Here is a 19,095-nt window from a genome sequence, read left to right on the forward strand (position 1 = left end):
GGTCTGCGACCCCCTTTCTACGATTACGTTGGGGACTTCCATTTGGACAATTTTCGTAATTCCTTGACCCGGAAGTACGTTTTTAGTGTTGCTGGTATGCCTTTGTATAATACCCCTCTGGCTGAACATGTCAATTCTTTAAAGGTCAGAAAGCTCAGAACAGTTTCATAAACTCCTATTTAAATTTTTTTGAATTAAAGTGTTGCTGTAATTGTGAATGTTTTGAGGATCATTTAGATTTCCCAAGTTTAAGTCCATGTTTACTACTGTCAACGAACGGAAGTTGTTGGACACCATCGGACGACTTTGTGTGAAACACCGGCGGTATTTTCGATTCTTCACGTATGTTTCCATTTTCCTACAACATATATTTTTGTTGTTGTTGTCCTCTTTCTTTTATTTGTTGACATTATTAGCAGAAACAAATGTAGCTTACTCTGTGCTATAGTCAGAACCTTTGCATGCTAATGTTGTTAACGTTATTTGGCGAAAACGTTGGGTTTTGTAGCAAAAAGTGACAACAACTAACTTTCAGCTAACGTAGCTACTTTAACGTTAGCTAGCTAGTTAGCTAACGGTTGTTACAAGTATACTAATTAATGTTTTATTTCACCATGATACGCTGTCGTAATGAACCTGCTGCCTGTTTGCTCCAGCCAGCCCAGTAACACCAGCCCAGTAACACCAGCCCAGTAACAGTGAGGTCGGATATGGAGGGTTGCTGAGTCCTGCTCTCTACCACGGCCCGTCAGCCAGTCCAGCCGGACAGGACTCGGGTCAGGAGACGCATCGTTAGGACGACAGGATGAGCTCCTCGCCCCCCGCGGCCAAGAGGAAATGTTACATGGGACGACATCAGATCATCAAGAAAAACAGGTGGGCATTTTTTTCTTTCTTCTTCCGCACTACACTGAGTTAACTTGTCATGTTAAAACACCTGTTTACCGCTGTGGAACAGCAGTTGAATCGTTAACAGAATGTACTGGACTAGATTTGGAAACTCGGTTATTTACTATATTATAACATGAAGAGGTTTTAATATTATTAGGGATGGGCACTGCTACGAACGTTAGTATTCGATTAAGTGCGAGTATACATTTTTTTTGTTGAAGAAAAACAAATAGGCCTATTTTAATGGCTTGTTATTGTCGGTCAATCAAAGCAGCACTACCGTCAAAATCTACGTTTTATTGGTCGCATACACATATTTACAAATGTTATCGCAGGTGCAATGAAATGCTTGTGTTTCTAGCTCCAACAGTGCAGTAATATCTAACAATACAAAACAATACACACATAATACCAAAAAGTAAAAAGAAATAAATTAAGAAATATCAGAACAAGCAATATCAGAATGATCAATGTCAGAGTCCAGAATATAAATATATAATGGTGTGTATAGACAGTAGTTATATAGGATGAACCAGGACTAGAATACAGTATATACATATGAAGTGGACAGCAGTAGTTATATAGGATGAACCAGGACTAGAATACAGTATATACATATGAAGTGGACAGCAGTAGTTATATAGGATGAACCAGGACTAGAATACAGTATATACATATGAAGTGGACAACAGTAGTTATATAGGATGAACCATGACTAGAATACAGTATATACATATGAAGTGGACAGCAGTAGTTATATGGGATGAACCAGGACTAGAATACAGTATATACATATGAAGTGGACAGCAGTAGTTATATAGGATGAACCAGGACTAGAATACAGTATATACATATGAAGTGGACAGCAGTAGTTATATAGAATACAGTATATACATATGAAGTGGACAGCAGTAGTTATATAGGATGAACCAGGACTAGAATACAGTATATACATATGAAGTGGACAACAGTAGTTATATGGGATGAACCATGACTAGAATACAGTATATACATATGAAGTGGACAGCAGTAGTTAGTTATATAGGATGAACCATGACTAGAATACAGTATATACATATGAAGTGGACAGCAGTAGTTATATAGGATGAACCAGGACTAGAATAGAGTATATACATATGAAGTGGACAACAGTAGTTATATAGGATGAACCAGGACTAGAATACAGTATATACATATGAAGTGGACAGCAGTAGTTATATAGGATGAACCAGGACTAGAATACAGTATATACATATGAAGTGGACAACAGTAGTTATATAGGATGAACCAGGACTAGAATACAGTATATACATATGAAGTGGACAGCAGTAGTTATATAGGATGAACCAGGACTAGAATACAGTATATACATATGAAGTAGGTAAAGCAGTAGTTATATAGGATGAACCATGACTAGAATACAGTATATACATATGAAGTGGACAGCAGTAGTTATATAGAATACAGTATATACATATGAAGTGGACAGCAGTAGTTATATAGGATGAACCAGGACTAGAATACAGTATATACATATGAAGTGGACAGCAGTAGTTATATAGGATGAACCAGGACTAGAATACAGTATATACATATGAAGTGGACAGCAGTAGTTATATAGGATGAACCAGGACTAGAATACAGTATATACATATGAAGTAGGTAAAGCAGTATATTAACATTATTAAAGTGGCCAGTGATTCCATGTCTATGTACAGAGGGCAGCAGTCTCTAAGGTTCAGGGCAGGGTACTGGGTGGAGGCTGGCTAGTAACAGTAACTAAGGTTCAGGGTTGAGTAACTGGGTGGAGGCTAGTAACAGTAACTAAGGTTCAGGGCAGGGTACTGGGTGGAGGCTAGTAACAGTAACTAAGGTGCAGGGTTGAGTAACTGGGTGGAGGCTAGTAACAGTAACTAAGGTTCAGGGCAGGGTACTGGGTGGAGGCTAGTAACAGTGACTAAGGTTCAGGGCAGGGTACTGGGTGGAGGCTAGTAACAGTAACTAAGGTTCAGGGCAGGGTACTGGGTGGAGGCTAGTAACAGTAACTAAGGTTCAGGGTTGAGTAACTGGGTGGAGGCTAGTAACAGTAACTAAGGTTCAGGGTTGAGTAACTGGGTGGAGGCTAGTAACAGTAACTAAGGTGCAGGGTTGAGTAACTGGGTGGAGGCTAGTAACAGTAACTAAGGTTCAGGGTTGAGTAACTGGGTGGAGGCTAGTAACAGTAACTAAGGTTCAGGGCAGGGTACTGGGTGGAGGCTAGTAACAGTAACTAAGGTTCAGGGTTGAGTAACTGGGTGGAGGCTAGTAACAGTAACTAAGGTTCAGGGCAGGGTACTGGGTGGAGGCTAGTAACAGTAACTAAGGTGCAGGGTTGAGTAACTGGGTGGAGGCTAGTAACAGTAACTAAGGTTCAGGGCAGGGTACTGGGTGGAGGCTAGTAACAGTAACTAAGGTGCAGGGTTGAGTAACTGGGTGGAGGCTAGTAACAGTAACTAAGGTGCAGGGTTGAGTAACTGGGTGGAGGCTAGTAACAGTAACTAAGGTGCAGGGTTGAGTAACTGGGTGGAGGCTAGTAACAGTAACTAAGGTGCAGGGTTGAGTAACTGGGTGGAGGCTAGTAACAGTAACTAAGGTTCAGGGTTGAGTAACTGGGTGGAGGCTAGTAACAGTAACTAAGGTGCAGGGTTGAGTAACTGGGTGGAGGCTAGTAACAGTAACTAAGGTGCAGGGTTGAGTAACTGGGTGGAGGCTAGTAACAGTAACTAAGGTTCAGGGTTGAGTAACTGGGTGGAGGCTAGTAACAGTAACTAAGGTTCAGGGCAGGGTACTGGGTGGAGGCTAGTAACAGTAACTAAGGTTCAGGGCAGGGTACTGGGTGGAGGCTAGTAACAGTAACTAAGGTTCAGGGTTGAGTAACTGGGTGGAGGCTAGTAACAGTAACTAAGGTGCAGGGTTGAGTAACTGGGTGGAGGCTAGTAACAGTAACTAAGGTGCAGGGTTGAGTAACTGGGTGGAGGCTAGTAACAGTAACTAAGGTTCAGGGCAGGGTACTGGGTGGAGGCTAGTAACAGTAACTAAGGTTCAGGGCAGGGTACTGGGTGGAGGCTAGTAACAGTAACTAAGGTTCAGGGCAGGGTACTGGGTGGAGGCTAGTAACAGTAACTAAGGTTCAGGGCAGGGTACTGGGTGGAGGCTAGCTAGTAACAGTAACTAAGGTTCAGGGCAGGGTACTGGGTGGAGGCTAGTAACAGTAACTAAGGTTCAGGGCAGGGTACTGGGTGGAGGCCGGCTAGTAACAGTAACTAAGGTTCAGGGTTGAGTAACTGGGTGGAGGCCGGCTAGTAACAGTAACTAAGGTGCAGGGTTGAGTAACTGGGTGGAGGCTAGTAACAGTAACTAAGGTGCAGGGTTGAGTAACTGGGTGGAGGCCGGCTAGTGACAGTGACTAAGTTCAGGGCAGGGTACTGGGTGGAGGCCGGCTAGTGACAGTGACTAAGTTCAGGGCAGGGTACTGGGTGGAGGCCGGCTAGTGACAGTAACTAAGGTTCAGGGTTGAGTAACTGGGTGGAGGCCGGCTAGTAACAGTAACTAAGTTCAGGGCAGGGTACTGGGTGGAGGCCGGCTAGTGACAGTGACTAAGTTCAGGGCAGGGTACTGGGTGGAGGCCGGCTAGTGACAGTAACTAAGGTTCAGGGTTGAGTAACTGGGTGGAGGCCGGCTAGTAACAGTAACTAAGTTCAGGGCAGAGTACTGGGTGGAGGCTAGTAACAGTAACTAAGGTTCAGGGCAGGGTACTGGGTGGAGGCCGGCTAGTGACAGTGACTAAGGTGCAGGGTTGAGTAACTGGGTGGAGGCAGGCTAGTGACAGTGACTAAGTTCAGGGCAGGGTACTGGGTGGAGGCTAGTAACAGTAACTAAGGTTCAGGGCAGGGTACTGGGTGGAGGCTGGCTAGTAACAGTAACTAAGGTGCAGGGTTGAGTAACTGGGTGGAGGCAGGCTAGTGACAGTGACTAAGTTCAGGGCAGGGTACTGGGTGGAGGCTAGTAACAGTAACTAAGGTTCAGGGCAGGGTACTGGGTGGAGGCTAGTAACAGTAACTAAGGTTCAGGGCAGGGTACTGGGTGGAGGCTAGTAACAGTAACTAAGGTGCAGGGTTGAGTAACTGGGTGGAGGCTAGTAACAGTAACTAAGGTGCAGGGTTGAGTAACTGGGTGGAGGCTAGTAACAGTAACTAAGGTGCAGGGTTGAGTAACTGGGTGGAGGCTAGTAACAGTAACTAAGGTTCAGGGTTGAGTAACTGGGTGGAGGCTAGTAACAGTAACTAAGGTGCAGGGTTGAGTAACTGGGTGGAGGCTAGTAACAGTAACTAAGGTGCAGGGTTGAGTAACTGGGTGGAGGCTAGTAACAGTAACTAAGGTTCAGGGTTGAGTAACTGGGTGGAGGCTAGTAACAGTAACTAAGGTTCAGGGCAGGGTACTGGGTGGAGGCTAGTAACAGTAACTAAGGTTCAGGGCAGGGTACTGGGTGGAGGCTAGTAACAGTAACTAAGGTTCAGGGCAGGGTACTGGGTGGAGGCTAGTAACAGTAACTAAGGTTCAGGGCAGGGTACTGGATGGAGGCTGGCTAGTAACAGTAACTAAGGTTCAGGGCAGGGTACTGGGTGGAGGCCGGCTAGTAACAGTAACTAAGGTTCAGGGTTGAGTAACTGGGTGGAGGCCGGCTAGTAACAGTAACTAAGGTGCAGGGTTGAGTAACTGGGTGGAGGCTAGTAACAGTAACTAAGGTGCAGGGTTGAGTAACTGGGTGGAGGCCGGCTAGTGACAGTGACTAAGTTCAGGGCAGGGTACTGGGTGGAGGCCGGCTAGTGACAGTGACTAAGTTCAGGGCAGGGTACTGGGTGGAGGCCGGCTAGTGACAGTAACTAAGGTTCAGGGTTGAGTAACTGGGTGGAGGCCGGCTAGTAACAGTAACTAAGTTCAGGGCAGAGTACTGGGTGGAGGCTAGTAACAGTAACTAAGGTTCAGGGCAGGGTACTGGGTGGAGGCCGGCTAGTGACAGTGACTAAGGTGCAGGGTTGAGTAACTGGGTGGAGGCAGGCTAGTGACAGTGACTAAGTTCAGGGCAGGGTACTGGGTGGAGGCTAGTAACAGTAACTAAGGTTCAGGGCAGGGTACTGGGTGGAGGCTGGCTAGTAACAGTAACTAAGGTGCAGGGTTGAGTAACTGGGTGGAGGCAGGCTAGTGACAGTGACTAAGTTCAGGGCAGGGTACTGGGTGGAGGCTAGTAACAGTAACTAAGGTTCAGGGCAGGGTACTGGGTGGAGGCTAGTAACAGTAACTAAGGTTCAGGGCAGGGTACTGGGTGGAGGCTAGTAACAGTAACTAAGGTTCAGGGCAGGGTACTGGGTGGAGGCTGGCTAGTAACAGTAACTAAGGTTCAGGGTACTGAGTGGAGGCAGGCTAGTAACAGTAACTAAGGTTCAGGGCAGGGTACTGGGTGGAGGCTGGCTAGTGACTAAGGTTCAGGGCAGGGTACTGGGTGGAGGCTAGTAACAGTAACTAAGGTTCAGGGCAGGGTACTGGGTGGAGGCTGGCTAGTAACAGTAACTAAGGTTCAGGGCAGGGTACTGGGTGGAGGCTGGCTAGTAACAGTAACTAAGGTTCAGGGCAGGGTACTGGGTGGAAGCTGGCTAGTAACAGTAACTAAGGTTCAGGGCAGGGTACTGGGTGGAGGCTAGTAACAGTAACTAAGGTTCAGGGCAGGGTACTGGGTGGAGGCTAGTAACAGTAACTAAGGTTCAGGGCAGGGTACTGGGTGGAGGCTGGCTAGTAACAGTAACTAAGGTTCAGGGTACTGAGTGGAGGCAGGCTAGTAACAGTAACTAAGGTTCAGGGCAGGGTACTGGGTGGAGGCTGGCTAGTAACAGTAACTAAGGTTCAGGGCAGAGTACCGGGTGGAGGCTGGCTAGTAACAGTAACTAAGGTTCAGGGCAGGGTACCGGGTGGAGGCTGGCTAGTAACAGTAACTAAGGTTCAGGGCAGGGTACTGGGTGGAGGCTGGCTAGTAACAGTAACTAAGGTTCAGGGCAGGGTACTGAGTGGAGGCAGGCTAGTAACAGTGACTAAGGTTCAGGGCAGGGTACTAGCCGGCCTCCGACCAGTGGGGACTGTTTAACAGTCTGATGGCCTGGAGATAGAAGCTGTTTATCAGTCGCTCGGTTCCAGCTTTGACGCACCTGTACTGTCTCCTAGTGCCAGGACAATACCAGCATCAGGATTAATTACTGTTAATTACTATATTATAACATTATAACATAACTAAATGTTATAACCCTTTGTTAATTACTATATTATAACATTATAACATAACTAAATGTTATAACCCTGTGTTAATTACTATATTATAACAGTATAACATGACTAGATGTTATAACCCTGTCTTAATTACTATATTATAACATGACTAGATGTTATAACCCTGTATTAATTACTATATTATAACATGACTAGATGTTATAACCCTGTGATCGTTACTATATTATAACATGACTAGATCTTATAACCCTGTCTTAATTACTATATTATAACATGACTAGATGTTATAACCCTGTATTAATTACTATATTATAACATGACTAGATGTTATAACCCTGTCTTAATTACTATATTATAACATTATAACATGACTAGATGTTATAACCCTGTGATCATTACTATATTATAACATTATAACATGACTAGATGTTATAACCCTGTCTTAATTACTATATTATAACATTATAACATGACTAGATGTTATAACCCTGTATTAATTACTATTTTATAACATGACTAGATGTTATAACCCTGTCTTAATTACTATATTATAACATGACTAGATGTTATAACCCTGTCTTAATTACTATATTATAACATTATAACATGACTAGATGTTATAACCCTGTCTTAATTACTATATTATAACATGACTAGATGTTATAACCCTGTCTTAATTACTATATTATAACATAACATGACTAGATGTTATAACCCTGTCTTAATTACCTTATTATAACATTATAACATGAATAGATGTTATAACCTTGTCTTAATTACTATATTATAACATTATAACATGACTAGATGTTATAACCCTGTGATCATTACTATATTATAACATCATAACATGACTAGATGTTATAACCCTGTGATCATTACTATATTATAACATTATAACATGACTAGATGTTATAACCCTGTGTTCATTACTATATTATAACATGACTAGATGTTATAACCCTGTCTTAATTACTATATTATAACATTATAACATGACTAGATGTTATAACCCTGTGATCATTACTATATTATAACATTATAACATGACTAGATGTTATAACCCTGTGATCATTACTATATTATAACATGACTAGATGTTATAACCCTGTCTTAATTACTATATAATAACATTATAACATGACTAGATGTTATAACCCTGTATTAATTACTATATTATAACATGACTAGATGTTATAACCCTGTATTAATTACTATATTATAACATGACTAGATGTTATAACCCTGTCTTAATTACTATATTATAACATTATAACATGACTAGATGTTATAACCCTGTGATCATTACTATATTATAACATTATAACATGACTAGATGTTATAACCCTGTCTTAATTACTATATTATAACATTATAACATGACTAGATGTTATAACCCTGTATTAATTACTATTTTATAACATGACTAGATGTTATAACCCTGTCTTAATTACTATATTATAACATGACTAGATGTTATAACCCTGTCTTAATTACTATATTATAACATTATAACATGACTAGATGTTATAACCCTGTCTTAATTACTATATTATAACATGACTAGATGTTATAACCCTGTCTTAATTACTATATTATAACATAACATGACTAGATGTTATAACCCTGTCTTAATTACCTTATTATAACATTATAACATGAATAGATGTTATAACCTTGTCTTAATTACTATATTATAACATTATAACATGACTAGATGTTATAACCCTGTGATCATTACTATATTATAACATCATAACATGACTAGATGTTATAACCCTGTGATCATTACTATATTATAACATTATAACATGACTAGATGTTATAACCCTGTGTTCATTACTATATTATAACATGACTAGATGTTATAACCCTGTCTTAATTACTATATTATAACATTATAACATGACTAGATGTTATAACCCTGTGATCATTACTATATTATAACATTATAACATGACTAGATGTTATAACCCTGTGATCATTACTATATTATAACATGACTAGATGTTATAACCCTGTCTTAATTACTATATAATAACATTATAACATGACTAGATGTTATAACCCTGTATTAATTACTATATTATAACATGACTAGATGTTATAACCCTGTATTAATTACTATATTATAACATGACTAGATGTTATAACCCTGTATTAATTACTATATTATAACATGACTAGATGTTATAACCCTGTCTTAATTACTATATTATAACATGACTAGATGTTATAACCCTGTCTTAATTACTATATTATAACATGACTAGATGTTATAACCCTGTCTTAATTACTATATTATAACATTATAACATGACTAGATGTTATAACCCTGTGTTAATTACTACATTATAACATTATAACATGACTAGATGTTATAACCCTCTATTAATTACTATATTATAACATGACTAGATGTTATTACCCTGTCTTAATTACTATATTATAACATTATAACATGACTAGATGTTATTACCCTGTATTAATTACTATATTATAACATGACTAGATGTTATAACATGACTAGATGCTATAACCCTGTGATCATTACTATATTATAACATAACTAGATGCTATAACCCTGTATTAATTACTATATTATAACATGACTAGATGTTATAACCCTGTATTAATTACTATATTATAACATGACTAGATGTTATAACCCTGTATTAATTACTATATTATAACATAACATGACTAGATGTTATAACCCTGTGTTAATTACTATATTATAACATGACTAGATGTTATAACCCTGTGATCATTACTATATTATAACATTATAACATGACTAGATGTTATAACCCTGTGATCATTACTATATTATAACATGACTAGATGTTATAACCCTGTCTTAATTACTATATAATAACATTATAACATGACTAGATGTTATTACCCTGTATTAATTACTATATTATAACATGACTAGATGTTATAACATGACTAGATGCTATAACCCTGTGATCATTACTATATTATAACATAACTAGATGCTATAACCCTGTATTAATTACTATATTATAACATGACTAGATGTTATAACCCTGTATTAATTACTATATTATAACATGACTAGATGTTATAACCCTGTATTAATTACTATATTATAACATAACATGACTAGATGTTATAACCCTGTATTAATTACTATATTATAACATGACTAGATGTTATAACCCTGTCTTAATTACTATATTATAACATGACTAGATGTTATAACCCTGTCTTAATTACTATATTATAACATGACTAGATGTTATAACCCTGTGTTAATTACTACATTATAACATTATAACATGACTAGATGTTATAACCCTCTATTAATTACTATATTATAACATGACTAGATGTTATAACCCTGTGATCATTACTATATTATAACATGACTAGATGTTATTACCCTGTCTTAATTACTATATTATAACATGACTAGATGTTATTACCCTGTCTTAATTACTATATTATGACATTATAACATGACTAGATGTTATTACCCTGTATTAATTACTATATTATAACATGACTAGATGTTATAACATGACTAGATGCTATAACCCTGTGATCATTACTATATTATAACATAACTAGATGCTATAACCCTGTATTAATTACTATATTATAACATGACTAGATGTTATAACCCTGTATTAATTACTATATTATAACATGACTAGATGTTATAACCCTGTGTTCATTACTATATTTTAACATGACTAGATGTTATAACCCTGTCTTAATTACTATATTATAACATGACTAGATGTTATAACCCTGTCTTAATTACTATATTATAACATAACATGACTAGATGTTATAACCCTGTCTTAATTACTATATTATAACATAACATGACTAGATGTTATAACCCTGTATTAATTACTATATTATAACATGACTAGATGTTATAACCCTGTCTTAATTACTATATTATAACATAACATGACTAGATGTTATAACCCTGTCTTAATTACTATATTATAACATGACTAGATGTTATAACCCTGTATTAATTACTATATTATAACATTATAACATGACTAGATGTTATAACCCTGTCTTAATTACTATATTATAACATGACTAGATGTTATAACCCTGTGATCATTACTACATTATAACATTATAACATGACTAGATGTTATAACCCTGTCTTAATTACTATATTATAACATTATAACATGACTAGATGTTATAACCCTGTGATCATTACTATATTATAACATTATAACATGACTAGATGTTATAACCCTGTGTTCATTACTATATTATAACATGACTAGATGTTATAACCCTGTCTTAATTACTATATTATAACATTATAACATGACTAGATGTTATAACCCTGTGATCATTACTATATTATAACATTATAACATGACTAGATGTTATAACCCTGTGATCATTACTATATTATAACATGACTAGATGTTATAACCCTGTCTTAATTACTATATAATAACATTATAACATGACTAGATGTTATAACCCTGTGTTAATTACTACATTATAACATTATAACATGACTAGATGTTATAACCCTCTATTAATTACTATATTATAACACGACTAGATGTTATAACCTTGTATTAATTACTATATTATAACATTATAACATGACTAGATGTTATAACCCTGTGTTAATTACTATATTATAACATTATAACATGACTAGATGTTATAACCCTGTGTTAATTACTATATTATAACATGACTAGATGTTATAACCCTGTGATCATTACTATATTATAACATGACTAGATGTTATTACCCTGTCTTAATTACTATATTATAACATTATAACATGACTAGATGTTATTACCCTGTATTAATTACTATATTATAACATGACTAGATGTTATAACATGACTAGATGCTATAACCCTGTGATCATTACTATATTATAACATAACTAGATGCTATAACCCTGTATTAATTACTATATTATAACATGACTAGATGTTATAACCCTGTATTAATTACTATATTATAACATGACTAGATGTTATAACCCTGTATTAATTACTATATTATAACATAACATGACTAGATGTTATAACCCTGTGTTAATTACTATATTATAACATTATAACATGACTAGATGTTATAACCCTGTATTAATTACTATATTATAACATGACTAGATGTTATAACCCTGTGATCATTACTATATTATAACATGACTAGATGTTATAACCCTGTCTTAATTACTATATAATAACATTATAACATGACTAGATGTTATTACCCTGTATTAATTACTATATTATAACATGACTAGATGTTATAACATGACTAGATGCTATAACCCTGTGATCATTACTATATTATAACATAACTAGATGCTATAACCCTGTATTAATTACTATATTATAACATGACTAGATGTTATAACCCTGTATTAATTACTATATTATAACATGACTAGATGTTATAACCCTGTATTAATTACTATATTATAACATAACATGACTAGATGTTATAACCCTGTATTAATTACTATATTATAACATGACTAGATGTTATAACCCTGTCTTAATTACTATATTATAACATGACTAGATGTTATAACCCTGTCTTAATTACTATATTATAACATGACTAGATGTTATAACCCTGTGTTAATTACTACATTATAACATTATAACATGACTAGATGTTATAACCCTCTATTAATTACTATATTATAACATGACTAGATGTTATAACCCTGTGATCATTACTATATTATAACATGACTAGATGTTATTACCCTGTCTTAATTACTATATTATAACATGACTAGATGTTATTACCCTGTCTTAATTACTATATTATGACATTATAACATGACTAGATGTTATTACCCTGTATTAATTACTATATTATAACATGACTAGATGTTATAACATGACTAGATGCTATAACCCTGTGATCATTACTATATTATAACATAACTAGATGCTATAACCCTGTATTAATTACTATATTATAACATGACTAGATGTTATAACCCTGTATTAATTACTATATTATAACATGACTAGATGTTATAACCCTGTGTTCATTACTATATTTTAACATGACTAGATGTTATAACCCTGTCTTAATTACTATATTATAACATTATAACATGACTAGATGTTATAACCCTGTGATCATTACTATATTATAACATTATAACATGACTAGATGTTATAACCCTGTGTTCATTACTATATTATAACATGACTAGATGTTATAACCCTGTCTTAATTACTATATTATAACATTATAACATGACTAGATGTTATAACCCTGTCTTAATTACTATATTATAACATTATAACATGACTAGATGTTATAACCCTGTGATCATTACTATATTATAACATTATAACATGACTAGATGTTATAACCCTGTGATCATTACTATATTATAACATGACTAGATGTTATAACCCTGTCTTAATTACTATATAATAACATTATAACATGACTAGATGTTATAACCCTGTCTTAATTACTATATTATAACATAACATGACTAGATGTTATAACCCTGTCTTAATTACTATATTATAACATGACTAGATGTTATAACCCTGTATTAATTACTATATTATAACATTATAACATGACTAAATGTTATAACCCTGTCTTAATTACTATATTATAACATGACTAGATGTTATAACCCTGTGATCATTACTACATTATAACATTATAACATGACTAGATGTTATAACCCTGTCTTAATTACTATATTATAACATTATAACATGACTAGATGTTATAACCCTGTGATCATTACTATATTATAACATTATAACATGACTAGATGTTATAACCCTGTGTTCATTACTATATTATAACATGACTAGATGTTATAACCCTGTCTTAATTACTATATTATAACATTATAACATGACTAGATGTTATAACCCTGTGATCATTACTATATTATAACATTATAACATGACTAGATGTTATAACCCTGTGATCATTACTATATTATAACATGACTAGATGTTATAACCCTGTCTTAATTACTATATAATAACATTATAACATGACTAGATGTTATAACCCTGTATTAATTACTATATTATAACATGACTAGATGTTATAACCCTGTCTTAATTACTATATTATAACATAACATGACTAGATGTTATAACCCTGTCTTAATTACTATATTATAACATGACTAGATGTTATAACCCTGTATTAATTACTATATTATAACATTATAACATGACTAGATGTTATAACCCTGTCTTAATTACTATATTATAACATGACTAGATGTTATAACCCTGTGATCATTACTACATTATAACATTATAACATGACTAGATGTTATAACCCTGTCTTAATTACTATATTATAACATTATAACATGACTAGATGTTATAACCCTGTGATCATTACTATATTATAACATTATAACATGACTAGATGTTATAACCCTGTGTTCATTACTATATTATAACATGACTAGATGTTATAACCCTGTCTTAATTACTATATTATAACATTATAACATGACTAGATGTTATAACCCTGTCTTAATTACTATATAATAACATTATAACATGACTAGATGTTATAACCCTGTATTAATTACTATATTATAACATGACTAGATGTTATAACCCTGTCTTAATTACTATATTATAACATAACATGACTAGATGTTATAACCCTGTCTTAATTACTATATTATAACATGACTAGATGTTATAACCCTGTATTAATTACTATATTATAACATTATAACATGACTAGATGTTATAACCCTGTCTTAATTACTATATTATAACATGACTAGATGTTATAACCCTGTGATCATTACTACATTATAACATTATAACATGACTAGATGTTATAACCCTGTCTTAATTACTATATTATAACATTATAACATGACTAGATGTTATAACCCTGTGATCATTACTATATTATAACATTATAACATGACTAGATGTTATAACCCTGTGTTCATTACTATATTATAACATGACTAGATGTTATAACCCTGTCTTAATTACTATATTATAACATTATAACATGACTAGATGTTATAACCCTGTGATCATTACTATATTATAACATTATAACATGACTAGATGTTATAACCCTGTGATCATTACTATATTATAACATGACTAGATGTTATAACCCTGTCTTAATTACTATATAATAACATTATAACATGACTAGATGTTATAACCCTGTATTAATTACTATATTATAACATGACTAGATGTTATAACCCTGTATTAATTACTATATTATAACATGACTAGATGTTATAACCCTGTCTTAATTACTATATTATAACATTATAACATGACTAGATGTTATAATCCTGTGTTAATTACTACATTATAACATTATAACATGACTAGATGTTATAACCCTGTGTTAATTACTATATTATAACATTATAACATGACTAGATGTTATAACCCTGTCTTAATTACTATATTATAACATTATAACATGACTAGATGTTATAACCCTGTGTTCATTACTATATTATAACATGACTAGATGTTATAACCCTGTCTTAATTACTATATTATAACATTATAACATGACTAGATGTTATAACCCTGTGATCATTACTATATTATAACATTATAACATGACTAGATGTTATAACCCTGTGATCATTACTATATTATAACATGACTAGATGTTATAACCCTGTCTTAATTACTATATAATAACATTATAACATGACTAGATGTTATAACCATTTGTTAATTACTACATTATAACATTATAACATGACTAGATGCTATAACCCTGTCTTAATTACTATATTATAACATAACATGACTAGATGTTATAACCCTGTCTTAATTACTATATTATAACATGACTAGATGTTATAACCCTGTATTAATTACTATATTATAACATTATAACATGACTAGATGTTATAACCCTGTATTAATTACTATATTATAACATTATAACATGACTAGATGTTATAACCCTGTCTTAATTACTATATTATAACATGACTAGATGTTATAACCCTGTGATCATTACTATATTATAACATTATAACATGACTAGATGTTATAACCCTGTCTTAATTACTATATTATAACATTATAACATGACTAGATGTTATAACCCTGTGATCATTACTATATTATAACATTATAACATGACTAGATGCTATAACCCTGTGTTAATTACTATATTATAACATGACTAGATGTTATAACCCTGTGTTAATTACTATATTATAACATGACTAGATGTTATAACCCTGTATTAATTACTATATTATAACATAACATGACTAGATGTTATAACCCTGTGTTAATTACTATATTATAACATTATAACATGACTAGATGTTATAACCCTGTATTAATTACTATATTATAACATGACTAGATGTTATAACCCTGTGTTCATTACTATATTTTAACATGACTAGATGTTATAACCCTGTCTTAATTACTATATTATAACATGACTAGATGTTATAACCCTGTCTTAATTACTATATTATAACATAACATGACTAGATGTTATAACCCTGTCTTAATTACTATATTATAACATGACTAGATGTTATAACCCTGTATTAATTACTATATTATAACATGACTAGATGTTATAACCCTGTCTTAATTACTATATTATAACATAACATGACTAGATGTTATAACCCTGTCTTAATTACTATATTATAACATGACTAGATGTTATAACCCTGTATTAATTACTATATTATAACATTATAACATGACTAGATGTTATAACCCTGTATTAATTACTATATTATAACATTATAACATGACTAGATGTTATAACCCTGTATTAATTACTATATTATAACATTATAACATGACTAGATGTTATAACCCTGTGATCATTACTATATTATAACATTATAACATGACTAGATGTTATAACCCTGTGTTCATTACTATATTATAACATGACTAGATGTTATAACCCTGTCTTAATTACTATATTATAACATTATAACATGACTAGATGTTATAACCCTGTGATCATTACTATATTATAACATTATAACATGACTAGATGTTATAACCCTGTGATCATTACTATATTATAACATGACTAGATGTTATAACCCTGTATTAATTACTATATTATAACATGACTAGATGTTATAACCCTGTATTAATTACTATATTATAACATGACTAGATGTTATAATCCTGTCTTAATTACTATATTATAACATTATAACATGACTAGATGTTATAATCCTGTGTTAATTACTACATTATAACATTATAACATGACTAGATGTTATAACCCTGTATTAATTACTATATTATAACATGACTAGATGTTATAACCCTGTATTAATTACTATATTATAACATGACTAGATGTTATAACCCTGTGTTAATTACTATATTATAACATGACTAGATGTTATAACCCTGTGTTAATTACTATATTATAACATGACTAGATGTTATAACCCTGTGATCATTACTATATTATAACATGACTAGATGTTATTACCCTGTCTTAATTACTATATTATAACAATATAACATGACTAGATGTTATTACCCTGTATTAATTACTATATTATAACATGACTAGATGTTATAACCCTGTCTTAATTACCTTATTATAACATTATAACATGACTAGATGTTATAACATGACTAGATGCTATAACCCTGTGATCATTACTATATTATAACATAACTAGATGTTATAACCCTGTATTAATTACTATATTATAACATGACTAGATGTTATAACCCTGTATTAATTACTATATTATAACATGACTAGATGTTATAACCCTGTATTAATTACTATATTATAACATGACTAGATGTTATAACCCTGTCTTAATTACCTTATTATAACATTATAACATGACTAGATGTTATAACCTTGTGATCATTACTATATTATAACATTATAACATGACTAGATGTTATAACCCTGTATTAATTACTATATCATAACGTGACTAGATGTTATAACCCTGTGATCATTACTATTTTATAACATGACTAGATGTTATTACCCTGTGATCATTACTATATTATAACATTATAACATAACTAGATGTTATAACCCTGTATTAATTACTATATTATAACATGACTACATGTTTTAATGTTTTAACTCTGTGTTTCTCTCTGCAGTGTCCCCGACCCTGAGCAGCCACTCACCCCAAGACGCTCCAGTCGCCTGCAAACCGCTCACACACACACGCTGCCTGACAACACACACACGCTGCGTGACAACACACACACGCTGCGTGACAACACACACACGCTGCGTGACAACACACACACGCTGCCTGACAACACACACACGCTGCGTGACAACACACACACGCTGCGTGACAACACACACACGGCCCAGGAAGTGGCTGCAGGACAGGTGTGTGTGGTAGGAGACTCCTCTTTAGACCCTGGAGAGGAGATGCCTCAGGTGCTGGAAGCTCTGGATCCTGGAGGGATGAAATTAACACATGGGGTAGAGATGGGGGTATCTTTAATCCGGAGAGGGGTATCCCACGCCTCAGCAGCTCCAGCCCAGACCTCCCTGACACCAGGACCAGAGGACGGGGCTAAGGTTGGACTAGGACCAGATGTGTGTGAGCATCCAGGGCTGGTTCAGACAGCGGACCGTAAGGACCTGGCTCAGTGCCTGCTGTTCAGTGAAGACTCAGAGGACAGAGAGCATGCTGGGACGCTTCCACACAGACCTACGGACGCCCCACCCCCTCAGAAGAACTGTAGCTCCAGAGGGTGTGTTTTTACAAGTAGATTAATATACAAACAAAAAAACATAATTTGATCTCATTTTAACTTTATTGACGTGATTGTCCCTTTAACAGCCGTGTCAATAAATGTTTATTTCATTTGAATGTTGTCGTTG

The 19,095-nt window shown here is 34.1% G+C and overlaps 1 protein-coding gene across 1 annotated transcript in view; it reads left to right on the forward strand.

The window, feature by feature from the left end:
- The first annotated feature begins 207 nt into the window (after window positions 1-207).
- polq (polymerase (DNA directed), theta) overlaps window positions 208-19,095 on the forward strand; it is a 122,044-nt gene continuing 103,156 nt past the window's right edge. The window contains exons 1-3 of the mRNA XM_082957597.1: window positions 208-342; window positions 657-876; window positions 18,354-18,965. Of these exons, the coding sequence (XP_082813723.1) occupies window positions 806-876; window positions 18,354-18,965 (683 nt within the window). The 5' untranslated portion in view covers window positions 208-342; window positions 657-805. The remainder of the gene's footprint in view (window positions 343-656; window positions 877-18,353; window positions 18,966-19,095) is intronic.

Source organism: Salmo salar, chromosome 11 (genome assembly GCF_965601325.2).
Source record: "Salmo salar chromosome 11, fSalSal1, whole genome shotgun sequence".
Classification (NCBI taxonomy): Eukaryota; Metazoa; Chordata; class Actinopteri; order Salmoniformes; family Salmonidae; genus Salmo; species Salmo salar.